A 16,270-nucleotide genomic window follows, 5' to 3' on the forward strand; every position below is an offset into this window, starting at 1 on the left:
GACTGCTGATCAACTTTCTGTGTCATCTTGTCATTGGAGAATATAAACACTGCAACAAAGGAGCTCAGCTTTGGCCGGTCTCCTGGCATGCACCAGTTTTAATAAATCGCCCGTAACTTCGAACACCAACACCACGTGAAACATCACCTTTAAACGTTGCCCCCTCTCGGCTTCCAGCGATGCCCTCTGGTCTTTGGCATTTCCACCCTGGGGGGGGGGGGGGGGAAAGGTTGTGAGTGTCTACCCTATCTACACCTCTCATAATCTGTATGTTGAGTGTTCATCATCAGCCTGGGAAACGAGAGCTCTCTTGCTCTGTCCACTCTCACAGCCGCCTGTGTCTGATTTGACGTGTGGTTTTGTGTTTGCTGACCTGGATGTTTTCTCTTTGTTTTGCAGCTGGCGTTACGAGGACCATCAGGGCCAATGGGTTTGACGGGCCGGCCTGGTCCCCTAGTGAGTACGGGCCCTGGGGAGGCAGCTGGGTGACTGGCCGCTGGTACAGGGGGAAACTGGCCACGCTCTCCCTGCCCATAGTCCCTCTATCCCTGCATCAGTGGGCTGGCCAGTGGGTCAACCCAACCGGATCATCCGGCTACAGGCAGCTGGATCATCCGGGATTCCACTTGGAGAAACCTGGACTGAGCCGGATTACACTGAGGATGGGGGAGGGGTGGGGGGGAGTGACTTAGGGTGGTCAAAAAACTTGTAGGAGTGAGGCTGTGAACTGGAATTATGTAGATAGTGTGTGTGTGTGTGTGTGTGTGTGTGTGTGTGTGTGTGTGTGTGTGTGTGTGTGTGTGTGTGTGTGTGTGTGTGTGCGCGCTGGGACTGTGTGTGTGTGCTGGGACTGTGTGTGTGTGTGTATGTGTGTGTGTGTGTGTGTGTGTGCGTGTGTGTGTGTGTGTGTGTGTGTGTGTGTGTGTGTGTGTGTGTGTGTGTGTGTGTGTGTGTGTGTGTGTGTGTGTGTGTGTGTGTGTGTGAGCTGCAGGTGGGCAGACCAAGGTTTGTGTCAGGAGGGGCTGCGTGCATGTGTCGGAAGGTCTCGGCTATTCTGGAACCTAATTTGTGAGTGTCCCACCTTCCTTCCTCAGGGACCACCAGGCTACATGGGAATAAAGGGCGACATAGGAGACCTGGGTCCTCAGGTGAGTGAAGGGACGGCACTGTGTCGCCGCGGTAGAGTTGCTGCCTCACAGCGGCAGAGTCCTGGGTTCAGTCCTGACCATGGGTGCTGTCTGTACAGAGTTTGTACGTTCTCCCTGTGAATTGTAAATGATGTAGGATAGTATCAGCGTGCGGGGGTCGCTGGTCGGCGAGGACTCTGGGCCGAAGGGCCTGTTTCCGCGCTGTATCTCTAAACTAAACTAAATTAAAGCCACAAATAGTATTAACTATTGATTCAAGTCCAGGAGTGCGGAGATACCTCGCTTGGTGATCAAGCTCTGGGCAGGAATCCTCAGCAAAGCAAGCTGGCAACCAGACAAAGTGAACTCCTATCCACTGAGTTTCTCCATCCAGTTACTGACATAAAGCAGCACAGCTGCTCAACACCAGCTACATCCCCCCCCCTCCTCCCCTCACCCCCTCTGCTCATTCCTCCTCCCCCCCCCCCCCCCACACCCCCCTCACTGAATCACGAACTCCACTCCAAGGCAGTTCTGCACTGCCAGAGGGGCAGTACTGAGGGAGTGCCACAGAGGGGCAGTACTGAGCGCGTGCCACAGAGGGGCAGTACTGAGCGCGTGCCACAGAGGGGCAGTACTGAGGAGGGCCACAGAGGGGCAGTACTGAGGAGGGCCACAGAGAGGCAGTACTGAGGAGGGCCACAGAGGCAGTACTCAGCGAGTGCCACAGAGGGGCAGTACTGAGGCAGGGCCACAGAGGGGCAGTACTCAGCGAGTGCCACAGAGGGGCAGTACTGAGGCAGGGCCACAGAGGGGCAGTACTGAGGGGGGGCCACAGAGGGGCAGTACTGAGGCAGGGCCACAGAGGGGCAGTACTGAGGGGGGGCCACAGAGGGGCAGTACTGAGGAGGGCCACAGAGGGGCAGTACTGAGGCAGTGCCACAGAGGGGCAGTACTGAGGAGGGCCACAGAGGGGCAGTACTGAGGAGGGCCACAGAGGGGCAGTACTGAGGAGGGCCACAGAGGGGCAGTACTGAGGAGGGCCACAGAGGGGCAGTACTGAGGAGGGCCACAGAGGGGCAGTACTGAGGAGGGCCACAGAGGGGCAGTACTGAGGAGGGCCACAGAGGGGCAGTACTGAGGAGGGCCACAGAGGGGCAGTACTGAGGAGGGCCACAGAGGGGCAGTACTGAGGAGGGCCACAGAGGGGCAGTACTGAGCGAGTGCCACAGAGGGGCAGTACTGAGGCAGTGCCACAGAGGGGCAGTACTGAGGAGGGCCACATAGGGGCAGTACTGAGGAGGGCCACAGAGGGGCAGTACTGAGCGAGTGCCACAGAGGGGCAGTACTGAGGGAGCGCCACAGAGGGGCAGTACTGAGGAGGGCCAATGAGGGGCAGTACTGAGGAGGGCCAATGAGGGGCAGTACTGAGGAGGGCCACAGAGGGGCAGTACTGAGGAGGGCCACAGAGGGGCAGTACTGAGGAGGGCCACAGAGGGGCAGTACTGAGGAGGGCCACAGAGGGGCAGTACTGAGGCAGGGCCACAGAGGGGCAGTACTGAGCGAGTACCACACATGGAAAAGCCAATGTGTTGAGGGGACCCTCAGTCACTCCCTCATCTACGTTCCCCGTGGGCATAAAGAATGACAATACCATCCAGTCGATGAGCTGGGAGCTCTCCGTCTTGTGCCAGCATCCCCGAAGCTCAGTTCAGTTTTGTTTATTGTCACGTGTACCGTGGTACAGTGGGTTAATAAATCAGCAGGTTTGTAGGGTAATTGGCTTGGAATAAATGTAAAATTGGCCCTCTTGTGTGTAGGGTAGTGTTAATGTGCGGGGATCGCTGGTCGGCAAGGACTCGGTGGGCAGAAGGGCCTGTTTCCGCGCTGTATCTCTAAACTAAACTAAACTAAAGGCAGGCGCGGTGGTGGGGGGGGGGGGGGGGGGAGAGAGAGCGTTGCTCGCCATCTTTGAAGGGTTCCACTAACCTGCGGTCTTCTCTCCAATACAGGGTCCACGAGGTTCCCAGGGTCCACCCGGGCCTTTGGGCAAGTCGGGCCGCAGGGTGAGTCTGTCCTCAGCTGTGCGGGGGGGGGGAGCTTCCTCAGTGTCAAGGCTCTGGAAAGGGTGGGGGTCCCATCATAGACATGCTGGGGCAGGAAGGGGTGGGGAGGGCTTGTGGACAGACAGGATCTCTGAGAGTTTCGGGGGCCGTGGAGTGGGGGGGGGGGGGGGGGGGGAAAGAAGATGTTATCAAGAGCAGATTGAGGTTTAGATTTGTTACTGCTAAGATAGATGCAATAGATAGTTTATGGTTGTCACCTGTACAGAGGGAGGGGCAGTACTGAGGGAGAGCCACAGAGGGGCAGTACTGAGTTGCTCTACACAAATACAATTGGCAAACTCAAATACAATGGGCAGGGGGGGAGTGAAGGGAACGATACAAAGTGCAGAGTATAGATTTCAACGTAGTTCAGTTCTAGTTTATTGTCACGTGTACCGAGGTACAGTGAAAAGCTTTTGTCACGTGCTAACCAGTCGGCAGAAAGACAATACGTGGTTACAAGCGAGCCATTTACAGTGTACAGATACATGATAAGGGAATAACGTTTAGTGCAAGGTAAAGCCAGTAAAGTCCGATCAAGGATAGTCCGAGGGTCACCATTGGGGTGGATAGTAGTTCAGGACGGCTCTCTAGTTGTGGTAGGATGGTTCAGTTGTCTGATTACAGCTGGGAAGAAACTTTCCCTGAATCTGGAGGTGTGCGTTTTCACACTTCTGTACCTCTTGCCTGAAGGGAGAGGGGAGAAGAGGGAGTGGCCGGGGTGCGACTGGTCCTTGATTATGCTGCTGGCATAATAGACTTCAGCGTTGTAGCATATCAATTCCAGAGACAAAGACCAATGTCCTCAATGGGATAGAGGTGAATGGAACAGTATCCAGGCTGGTGAAGTGTGTTTGGGATACTGAGAGAGTCGTGCCGCCCGTCTGCCTCCAAGGTTCTGGATCGTTGTGTGTGGAATGGGAACGGATTCAGACAGCGCTCCTGACTGGCAACATGTCCTGTAGCTTGTAGCCTCGTCAGGATGGCTGTCTCAGGAAGGGGGGGTGGGGGGGTGGACCTGAAGCTAGGTGGGGCATCGGACACGATGATGGGAAGGTTCTGCGTGACTGACTGTGGCTTTGTTTCAGGGTCGGCCGGGATCTGATGGAGCCAGAGGAATTCCAGGACCGTCTGGGCGAAAGGTAACCGGATAGTGTCGGGGTCTGCGTGTGCTGATGTGTGGTGTAGTGTCCAGTGGCAGGGACTGAGCCCCACACAGCTCCTAGCACTGGGCAAGGCTTGGTCACTGAGCCATACAGCCCGGCCCATCGCATTCACGCTGACCAAATGCCCCATCTTGGCATTCATGGCCACAGGTGGCTGTGGAGGCCAAGCCATTGGGTATTTTTAGGGTGGAAATTGACAGATTCTTCATTAGTCTGGGTCTCAAGGGTTATGGGGAGAAGGCAGGGGAATGGGGTTGGGAGGGACAGATAGATCAGCCATGATTGAATGGTGGAGTAGACTTAATGGGCTGAATGGCCTAATTCTGCTCCTGTAATTTATGAACATGAATAAGAGTCTGAGCAGGCTATAAAACAAGCTAGTGATTCCCACTTACCAGCTACCAGATGGGCAGAATAGACTTGATGGGCCGAATGGCCCAATTCTGCCCCTATGAACATGCATTTATCTAAGCTTGTTGACCAGCAATTGGCCGATGTCCCTCTACACCTTTCCGATCCTTGTGCCTGGCCAAATGCCTTATAGATGCTGTTATAGTCCCTGTGTCAACTACCTCCTCCGGCAGCTCGTTCCATACACCCACCACCCTCTGTGTGGAAGATGTTTCCCACCGGATGTACTTGTCTATGAGACTGAAACTCGTTGTTGGTTCACAGGGTGACCGTGGCTTCGATGGGCTTCCTGGACTGTCGGGAGAGAAGGGGAACCGAGTGAGTATTGTTCGTGGTTGGCGTGGAGGGGGGGAGGGGGGTTGAGGGAAGGGTTGCGGGGGAACGGGGATGAAAGTCAGCTGGTGTCTGTAACCTCGGTGTGTCCGTGGGGGGGGGGGGGGTGTGCTGGGACAACTACCCTCTGTCTCTACCCACGCTGCTGGTTTTAGTTTTAGTTTAGAGACACACAGAGCGGAAACAGGCCCTTCGGCCCACCGGCTCCGTGCCGACCAGCGATCCCCGCACACTCACGCTGCCCGTCACACACTGGGGACAATTTACAATCTTGACCGAAGGCAATTGACCTGCAAACCTGCACGTCTTTGTAGTGTGGGAGGAAACCAGAGCACCCGGAGAAAACCCACGCGGTCATGGGGAGAACGTACAAACTCCGTACAGATGGCACCCGCAGTCAGGATCGAACCCGGGTCACTGGCGCCGTGAGGCAGCAACTCTACCGCTGCGCCACCGTGCCGCCCTGATTCCATCCCTGATAGCCTCTCCCCCGTTGGACCCCTGGTTTAGTCAGCTCACCGACTGAGCCCATCTTGTGAAGCCCTCTGCGATCGCGTGTGCATCAGCCACGTCCTGCGGTCAACACACCTGTACTCCAGAGGCTCCATGCCTGATCCGATTTCCTTCAAACTCCGACTGAACACAGATTGTTCCGACCGCACGCTTTGCCTCGGGGCTGAAACCTTTCTCATCATTGACATGTCGGTGCTAATCCTCTTGATGCTCCCTGAATCTCCCCCTCCCCCTCCGGAACCCTGCGTCCTCTCTCCAAGCCTCCACCCATCACCCCAGTCATAGTTTTCATGAAGAGGTTCCATCACCATGTCATGGATGCATCAACCAATTAACTCCCGAACTCCAACAGGTACAATTCCGGTTTGAGTTTAGTTTAGAGATACAGCGCGGAAACATCCCTTCAGCTGACCACGTCCACACCCACCAGCGATCCCCACATATTAACATTACCCTGCACACAATTTTCACATTTTATACCAAAGCCAATTAACCTACAAACCTGCGCGTCTTTGGAGCGTGGGAGAAAACCGTAGATGGCGGAGAAAACCCACGCAGGTCACGGGGAGAACGTACAAACTCTGTACAGACAACTCCCGTAGTTGGGATCGAACCCGGGTCTCTGGCGCTGTAAGCGTTGTAATGCAGCAACTCTACCACTGCCGCCCCTGGTATATTTGCTTTACAGTCCCTCCACAATCAGGGTAGTGTTTCCTGTGCCCAAAACTGGGGCACATATCAATAGTTCTAGTTGGCCCCTTTCACCACACACAGGTAATGCAGCTCAGTGTAGATAGAATGTATCATTCCATTAGTCCTCTTATTCACCGTGATCCAGATATTTTAATGATTTATGTGGAACATTCTTTTTAGTTTAGATTTTTAGACTTTAGAGATACAGCGGAGAAACAGGCCCTTCGGCCCGCCGAGTCTGTACTGGCCAGCGATCCCCGCGTACTAGCACGATCCAACACACACTAGGGACAATTTACAACAATTTACAACTACAAACCTGGAGTGTGGGAGGAAACCGGAGCACCCGGAGAAAACCCACGCGGTCACAAGGGGACCGTATAAACTCCGTACAGACAAGTACCTGTAGTCGGGATCGAACCCGGGTCCCAGACGCATTAAGGCAGCAACTCCACCCCTGCACAACTCTGCTTTAGTTTAGTTAGGAGATACAACATGGAAACAGGCACTTCTGCCACCGAGTCCCACGCCGACCATCGATCACCCGTTCACGCTAGCTCCAGTTATCCCACTTTCACATCCCCTCCCTACACAAGAGGGGCAATTTACAGGGGGCAATTAACCTACAAACTCTCAGGTCTCTGGGATGATTTTTATCCAGCTCCTCCCCCCCATTCAAGGTTTTTATCCAGCTCCTCCCCCCATTCAAGGGTAGTGAGGGGAGCAGAGAGGATCATTGGCGTCTCCCTACCCTCGGTACAAGAACTGTTCCAGAGCCGCTGTCTGAAAAAAGCTCAGAGAATTGCTAAGGACAAACTGCACCCCCTCCACATACACCTGGATCTCCTGCCATCAGGCAAGAGATATCGCAGCATCAAAGCCCGGACTACAAGACTGCTAAACAGCTTCCTACCACAGGCTGTGAGGCTGCTAAACAGTCACTCTGTACTCACAGTCACCTGATTCTGCGGCTTGGCACGGACACTTTAATAACTGGCACTGGCCACTCAAATCAGCTGCCCCGGACATTTTTATGATTGGTTTTACTGTATTTTAACATTGTTGTTTTACCTGCTTTTAACTATTTATACTGTTCCATCAGGGACTGGATTGTTTTCAATGTTATTATGTGTGAAATGTTTTAAATTTCATGTGCGGTGCTCCGGGATTCCCTGGGAAACGTCTTTTCATTTTGCACTGTACAACTGTTGCCTGCAAGATGACAATAAAGGTTGATTGATTGATTGATTCAAGAGAGAGTTAGATAGAGCTCTGAGGGCTAACGGGATCAAGAGATATGGGGAGAAAGCAGGAACGGGGTACTGATTTTGAATGATCAGCCATGATCATATTGAATGGCGGTGCTGGCTGGAAGGGCCGAATGGCCTCCTCCTGCACCTACTTTCCATGTTTCTCCCCCCCGTCCCAGCAGAGTGGAGCCCCACCCCTCCCGAATAATTGCCCCCCCCCCCCAGCACAACCCCAACTCACTGTCTGACTGACAATTGTTTCCGGAGTTTTGTATCTGTGGTTTCTGCTAATCTTCCCTCAAGGCGACACACATTCTTTCTGCTTAAATTACATTTTTACTGTGAAACCTCAGTGTGGCAACTCGAATCGAGAGGTGGGAACATTCACAGGCAATAGCACCATCTGGTGGGGTCCCCCCAGTAGTGCGAGACTTGTATTTATGGGTCATAGAAGCAGCAATTAGTTCTTTGTTATAACACAGTGAAATACTTTCTTTGCAGGCAGTTCAGTAAAGTATTGCCATTCCTTAGCACAAACCCCGATAGTACAAAGAGCATTGAAATCGTCCACTGAGACAGTATGTGTTAGTTTAGTTTATTGTCACGTGTACCGAGGTACAGTGAAAAGCCTTTGTTGCGGAAAGGCTGTACATGATTACAACCGAGCCATCCACAGTGGACAGATACATGATGAAGGGAATAATGTTTAGTGCAAGATAAAGTTCAGTAAAGTCAGATTAAATTAAGTCCGAGTGTCTCCAATGAGGTAGATGGTAGCTCAGGACCGCTCTCTAACTATTAATAGAATGATTCAGTCACCTGGTTTTTGGTGCCATGTTTTTAGTCCAGTCCAGTCCACACACTTGGTCTTCTGCAGCGGCACCTGATCCATGCTAGAGTAGGAAACGAAGAAAAGGTGAGCAATATAAAGACTTGTTGTGACACATACATTAATCAAAGAGATAGGTCTCACTATGAGAGAACTATTAAAGATGCCAAGATGTTGAGAGGGGGCACTCTCAGATCTAGAGCAGCTAACAACACATTCCAGCGATTCAGATCAAGTACACTATAAAAGAGGAACATGAGTCGGTTACTCGTCCTCTCAAACCTGCCCCGTCGTTTAGCAAGTGTAGCAAGGAACTGCAGATGCTGGTTTAACCGAAGAGATGCACAAAGTGCTGGAGTAATTCAGCGGGATAGGCAGCATCTTTGGAGAGAAGGAATGGGTAACGTTTCAGGTCAAGACCCTTCTTCAGACTGAATTACTGAGTTACTCCAGCATTTTGTGTCTTATCTTCTGTAATTTAAAATGATCTATGCTGGTCTCAACGACTTTTGGTTTAGTTTAGAGATACAGTGCAGAAACAGGCCCTGTCCGCGCCGACCAGCGATCTCCGCACACTAGCACTACCCGACACACACTAGCACTACCCAACACACACTAGCACTACCCGACACACACTAGCACTACCCGACACACACTAGCACTACCCGACACACACTAACACTACCCGACACACACTAGCACTACCCAACACACACTAGCACTACCCGACACACACTAGCACTACCCGACACACACTAGCACTACCCGACACACACTAGCACTACCCGACACACACTAGCACTACCCGACACACACTAGCACTACCCGACACACACTAGCACTACCCGACACACACTAGCACTACCCGACACACACTAGCACTACCCGACACACACTAGCACTACCCGACACACACTAGCACTACCCGACACACACTAGCACTACCCAACACACACTAGCACTACCCGACACACTCTAGCACTACCCGACACACTCTAGCACTACCGACACACACTAGCACTACCCGACACACTCTAACACTACCGACACACACTAGCACTACCCAACACACACTAGCACTACCCGACACACACTAGGGACTATTTACAATCTTTGCCGAAGCCAATTAACCTGCAAACTTGCGTGTCTTTGGAGTTATGGGAGGAAACCGGAACACCCGCAGAAACCCACGCAGGTCACGGGGAGAATTTTTAATTTAATTTTAATTTTAATATATACTTTATTGATCCCCTCAGGGAAATTCAGATGTCCAGAAGCCCCCAACCAACAAACAAATGTGCTAACTCTAACTCTGTACAGTCATCACCCGTAGTCAGGATCGAACCTGGGTCTCTGGGGCTGTAAGGCAGCAACTCTACCGCTGCGCCACCCTGTGCCAGTACCTCGGTCTTTCAGTATCTCGTGATGCAGCCTCCACCACCTACTAGGACGGGGAATTCCAGCGATTCTAAGAGACTCTGAGAGAAGGAATTTCTATGCACCTCAGTTTCTAATGGCCGGCCCGTAATTTTGACACCACCTTCCCTTGTTTGAGACTCTTTCACCGGGTAAAATGAAATGAGAGGCGAGGATTGAAGTGTGGAGCTCTTGGATGAGGATAAAGCTGGAGGAATTATTCATCAGATGGAGTGGATGCTGGAAAAGGGAATTATGAGAGGTTTAAAACCTAGACACACGAGGCTGCAGATACGGCGATCTTGAGCAAAAACACAAAGTGCAGGAGGAACTCGGGGGGCCAGGCAGCACCAGCGAGGGAGTGATCAGGCTACATTTCAGGTCTGGCGACGCACGTCCATTTCCCGCCACAGACGCTGCCGGACCCGCCAAGTTCCTCCAGCACTTTGTGTTTTAGTTTAAAAGCGAGCCTGACTGCTTTTCACTGACTGCTTCCCACATGAGTGAAGGCTTTCCACCGTGCCTCAGCACACGTGACGGTAAACTAAAATAAATTACACTAAACTGGCCGGACCAGGAGCCAGTGGAAGAATCCCAGGGATATTGCATAGAGAAGTACAGCACAGGAACAGGCCATTCGGCCCACAATGTCTGTGCTGAACTTGATGCCAAGAGAAGCTAATCTCTGCCTGTGCATGGTCCACCCCCCTTCATATCCATGTGGCTGTCTAAACTCCACTTAAACGCCCCTGTCGTACTGCCTCCACCACCACCCCCAGCAGCACGTTCCAGGCACCCACCAGCCTCTGTGTAAACAACAAGTCCTCCTTTAAACTTTAGAGCTAAGTGAAATGTAAGGTGTGAAAAGGAACTGCAGATCCTGGTTTATACTGGTGGGCACAGAGTGCTGGAGTAACTCAGCGGGTCAGGCAGCATCTCTGGAGAAAAAGGGTGGGTGACGTTTTGGGTCGGAACCTGTGAGGTGTGAAGAATGTAATCTGCCTCATGACAGGGTGGTCAGAGAGAAACCATGCGAGAGAGTGTGATACACAGCGTTGCAGTACAGGACACGGCACAACGAGGGTTGTCAGACTGATGACGATTTACTAACACTTGCCCATCAGCTGTGACCACATACTCACAGGGATCTGAACCTTGTCTCTTCCCAGGGCGATGCAGGCTCTCAAGGACAGCCGGGCCCGACGGGAGAGGTCGGAGACCGGGTGAGTAATGCTGGTGTGTGCCGTTAGTGCCGACTCCGGTGCGCTGACGTGTGCTGCTCCTGCAGACTCCACCACTGTGCGATCCTGGGCCGCTACTGCAGACACCACCGTCGGGGCTGTCCTCAGCAGCCGGCTGAGAGAGAGCACCCACTCACTCTCTCTCTCATTCTATTCACAGGGCGATGACGGAGAGGTCGGGCCACGAGGGTTACCCGGTGACCCAGTGAGTATCGCAGCACGAGAGGGTGACATTGTGTTTAGGGATAAGGGGGAAATCTTTTAGAACCGAGATGAGAAATTTCTTTTTTCACACAGAGAGTGGTGAATCTGTGGAATTCTCTGCCACAGAAGGTAGTTGAGGCCAGTTCATTGGCTATATTTAAGAGGGAGTTAGATGTGGCCCTTGTGGCTAAAGGGATCAGGGGGTATGGAGAGAAGGCAGGTACAGGATACTGAGTTGGATGATCAGCCATGATCATATTGAATGGCGGTGCAGGCTCGAAGGGCCGAATGGCCTACTCCTGCACCTATTTTCTATGTTTCTATGTTACAGCATGGGCACGTCTGTGTTACACTGAGGGGTGGGGGGTGTCAGTGTTGGGGTGGGGGTGTGGGTCAGTGTTGGGGTGGGGGGGTGTGTCAGTGTTGGGGTGGAGGGGGTGTCAGTGTTGGGGTGTGGGGTGTATCTGCTACAGTGAGGGTTGTGGGATATATTAGTCTTACACTCAGGCTGTGTGTTAATTGGGGAGTTAGTGCCTGGTTTGGGGAGTGCTGGCATGTACAGCTGACTACTGGCTGGTGGTCCGAATGCGCTGCGGGGTTTCGGCATCTGCAGGCTGCGTGTGGATCCAGTGAGTGGGGAGATGATGATGGTCAACATCGGCAGCTGGACTCAAGTTGCAGAATTGGAGCAGGGTGGCCTTTATTTGTGGACTGGGTTCAGAAACCAACAGCAAAACAGGACCGTTACTAAAGATCAGCTGTGATCACAGAACCGCGTTGGACTGGAATCCAATTTATCAGGGATATTACAAGGGCTGGGAATGGATTTACAGGGGGAAAAACTGGAGAGTTTTTATAATACAATGCCTGGAATTGGCGACTACAAACTCTGGCATGGGAACTCTATTCAAAGCCCGGAATTCGAAATTGATACAGTGCCTGGAATGGGAAATTCGCAAAGCCTGGAATGGAGTCAGGATTACATGGACCAAGTTTGGATCAAGTACAACATAACCAAACATATTAATACTGGGCTGGATCCACAGAAACCTCCAAGATAAGAGTGGAAGCCAGTCCCTTGCAACTGGAATGCAAAGGGGTGGATTCTGGCATGGACAACATGTTGAGTGTGGCCTCTACACTGTGTGACTTCTCAAACCCTCAGAAGTAAGAGTGAAGATACGAGCAGCATTGGTGGAGAAACAGTATTGGCGTTTCAGTCCCACGCCAGAGGTTGATTGTGAAACGGCCACCATGTTGTATCTGGACTCGACACTCTGCATCTTCTCAAACCTTCAGAAGTAATAATGAAAATACGAGCAGCATCCGTGGAGAAACGATATTGGCGTTTCATCAGAATGGGCCATTGTTGGGGATGAAGCATAAGGTCATAAAAGATGGAGTCGACTTAGGCCATTCGGCCCATCAAGTCTACATCGCCATTCAACAATGGCTGATCTCTCTCTCCTTCCTAACCCCATTCGCCTGCCATCTCCCCATAACCTCTGACACCCGAACTAATCAAGAATCTATCAATCTCTGCCTTAAAAATATCCACTGACTTGGCCTCCACGGCCTTCTGTGGCAAAGCATTCCACAGATTCGCCACCCTCTGATCAAAGAAATGTCTCCTCATCTCCTCACTGAAGCATGTTTTATCTCCAGCCGTGCTGTTTAAGAAAGAACTGCAGTTGCTGGAAAAATCGAAGGTGGACAAAAATGCTGGAGAATCTCAGCGGGTGAGGCAGCGTCTATGGAGCGAAGGAATAGGTGACGTTTCAGGTCGAAGTACCGGTGACGCTCATGTCACCAGTACCTCATTCTCACCCTGTTACCCACGCCCTCCCTTGAATTCTCTCCTCGCCTCCCACTTACTCCATTCTCTCAGTCAGTGTGGAAAGAAGCCCTTCTGCCCAAATTGCCCATACTGACCAACATGGCCCATCTACACGGGCCCCAACTGCCTGCATTTGGCCCATACCCTTTTGAACCCAGGAATGAGTAGGCTAACCCATGATGAGCGTTTGTCGGCGCTGGGCCTGTACTCGCTGGAGTTTAGAAGAATGAGGCGGGACCTCATTGAAACGTACAGAATAGTGAAAGGCTTGGATGTGGAGAGGATGTTTCCACTAGTGGGAGAGTCTAGGACTAGAGGTCACAGCCTTTGAATTAAATGGCGTTATTTTAGGAAGGAGATGAGGAGGAATTTCTTCAGTCGGAGGGTGGTGAATCTGTGGAATTCTTTGCCAAGTCAGTGGATATTTTTACGGCCGAGATAGATAGAATTTTTGATTAATACGGGTGTCAGAGGTTACGGGGAGAAGGCAGGGGAATGGGGTTAGGAGGGAGAGTTGGATCAGCCATGATTGAATGGCGGAGTAGACTTGATGGGCCGAATGGCCTATCACTTATTCTACTCCTATCACTTATGACCTTGTAACCTCCCCTATCCATGTACCTGTCCAAATGTATTTTAAACAATGTGATAGTATCTGCCTCGGCTACCTGGTTGAGTACCCCTTGTGAGTTGGTCAAGTGCCTGTACATGTGAGGGGCAATGTCAGAGAGAGAGGGGCTGGTTGGTGTTGGCTCTTTGAGTGAAGGCTCTTGCCCTGTGTGGAAGTGCCAACCTGTTGTGTGACTGGATGGCTGTTTGATTTTTGGATGGGATCGCTCCCCATTTAGAAGGCTGCTTGGGTGGTTTGAAGGAGTGCTCGATTATTTGAACAGCACCTCATATCTCGCTTGGGTAGCTTCCAACCCAGCTACAGTATGTGAACAGTGAATTCTCTCACTTTAAGTAACTTCATCTCGTACTCCCCTCCCCCCTTGCCCCCTTCCACCACCCTAGTCATTAACACCAGTCCCACAGTTCTCTGCATTGTTTCCCTCTTGAGATCACACCTTCCCCAGCCAACAATGGGCTTAACAGGCAACACCCTGCCTGAGGTCATTTGTGGCGGCTCTTCATCTCCCCCCATCTCCCCCTCCCCCCCCACCCATCCCCAACCCTCGCCTTTCAGTCCGAAGAAGGGTCCCGACCCATCCTTTTTCTCCAGAGACGCTGCCTGACCTGCTGTTACTCCAGCCCTTTGTGCCCAACTTTGGGATAAACCAGCATCTGCGGTTCTATGTTTCCGCACCCTGTTTGATTCTTGCTGCGTCTGTTTGAGGTTGGGTGTGGATGCTGGTTGAAGTGGGCTTGCTGCCGGATGGGATTGCTTCATGCTGGACCGGAACGCCAGGCGGGAATGTCGGATGCTGTGCCTGAATGATGTTGGCTGGGATTGTACAAATCCGCGAGGGAGGGTGGAATGCCGATCGGAATGTTTCATTGTGGGTTGCATTGTTTATACGCAGCTTGGGGTTGGTCCCAGTTGAGATGTGGCCAGGCAGCATTATTTAACACCAGCCAGAGATGGTTGATGTTGGGCCTGATTGCTGTTGGCTGCAATCCTTGTGGGAGCAAGCAATGCCGGTTTGGGAATGTTTCATTTTGGATTGGACTGTGCGATTCAACTTGGGATTTGATGACATCCGGTGGGATTGCAGGCGTGTTTCGCAATTGATAGACTGGAATCAATTTTGCCGGCTGCCATTGTCTGATACCAGTTTTAATTGTTAGATGGCCATCGGGTGGCACGGTGGCGCAGCGTTAGAGTCGCTGCCTTACAGCGCCAGAGACCCGGCTGTTTGTACGTTCTCCCCGTGACCTGCGTGGGTTTTTGTCCGAGATCTTCGATTTCCTCCCACACTCCACAGACGTACAGGTTTGTCAGTTTTATTGGCTTGGTATAAATGTAAATTGTCCCTAGTGTGTGTAGGGTAAGTGTTAGTGCGCGGGGATTGTTGGTCAGCGTGGACTCGGTGGGCGAAGGGCCTGTTTCTGCGCTGTATCTCTAAACTAAACTATGGTTTGATGTGAGACAGGACTGTTTAAGGCCATGTGTGTTATACACCAGGCGAGATCACGTCTGTTGCTTGGGATAGTCCAGTGCCGGAAGGGATTGTTTGATGCTGTGCCTGCAGCTGTTGGCTGGAATTGTATAAACCCATTGGGAGCATGAGATGTTGTTGGGAACATTTTGTTCTGTGTCGGGTCGTTTAATTTTAGTTTTGGATTGTTTGATCCCGGCTAGGATTGGTCGATGGCAGTTTAGATGGTGGTTACGTTTTGTTAAGGGCGGCACGGTGGCACAGCGGTACAGTTGCTGCCTCACCGCGCCAGAGACCCCGGGTTCAATCCTGACTACGGGAGCTGTCTGTACGGAGGTTGCACGTCCTCCCCGTGGCCAATGGTGGCTGATCATTTGGTGCTTTGGTTTAGTCTTGTTTAACTTATTATTACAGTGTGGAAACAGGCCCTGTGACCTACTGAGCTCGCACCACTCAACCATCACCCACACACTCGTTGTATCCTAGACACTAGGGACAATTTACAGAAGCTAACCACCCTACAAATCTGCTTGTTTTTGGAGTGTGGGACAGAACCGGAGCACCCGGCGAAAACTCACTCGGTCACGGGGAGAACGTGCAAACTCCGTACAGACAGCACCCGTAGTCAGGATCGAACGTGGGTCTCTGGGAACTCTACTGCCGTGCTGGCCATGATTGACCATGGGATAGGGTGCCAGTCATGAATCATTGGCACCAGTTACAACTATTTGAAGCATCGGTGATGGTTTGATGCCAGGTTGCAATCTTTGATGTTGGGCAAGACTGAAACCATGCATTTGACACCATGCAGAAATCATTTCTGTTGCTAATAGCTGTTTGATAGTAGGCTTGAAGTACTTATTGATGGGTGATTTTGTACTCTGCCATGCCAGGCGTTTGAAGCCAGGTGACATAGTTCTGCGGCAGGCTAGAATATTTGATGCTGGGTGAAATGATTGATGCCGGGCTGAATAGATTCTAGTTTTCTGGAATTGTTTGCTATCCAAGGGAATGTTTCATTCTATTTGGGATTCTTTGACTCTAGT

General features: G+C 51.8%; 1 protein-coding gene across 4 annotated transcripts in view; it reads left to right on the forward strand.

Moving 5' to 3' along the window:
* Positions 1–16,270, forward strand: part of col5a1 (collagen type V alpha 1 chain) — a 217,078-nt gene that overhangs the window by 118,102 nt on the left and 82,706 nt on the right. For all 4 annotated transcript variants that reach the window (XR_004416620.1, XM_033048653.1, XM_033048651.1 and 1 more), the window contains exons 14-20: positions 400–456; positions 1,095–1,148; positions 3,140–3,193; positions 4,321–4,374; positions 5,074–5,127; positions 11,013–11,066; positions 11,245–11,289. Coding sequence is in view for 3 of the 4 variants with exons in the window: in XM_033048653.1 (XP_032904544.1) it covers positions 400–456; positions 1,095–1,148; positions 3,140–3,193; positions 4,321–4,374; positions 5,074–5,127; positions 11,013–11,066; positions 11,245–11,289 (372 nt within the window). In the remaining variant the exon portion in view is untranslated. The remainder of the gene's footprint in view (positions 1–399; positions 457–1,094; positions 1,149–3,139; positions 3,194–4,320; positions 4,375–5,073; positions 5,128–11,012; positions 11,067–11,244; positions 11,290–16,270) is intronic.

The sequence above is a fragment of the Amblyraja radiata genome, chromosome 32 (assembly GCF_010909765.2).
Source record: "Amblyraja radiata isolate CabotCenter1 chromosome 32, sAmbRad1.1.pri, whole genome shotgun sequence".
NCBI classification, from domain to species: domain Eukaryota; kingdom Metazoa; phylum Chordata; class Chondrichthyes; order Rajiformes; family Rajidae; genus Amblyraja; species Amblyraja radiata.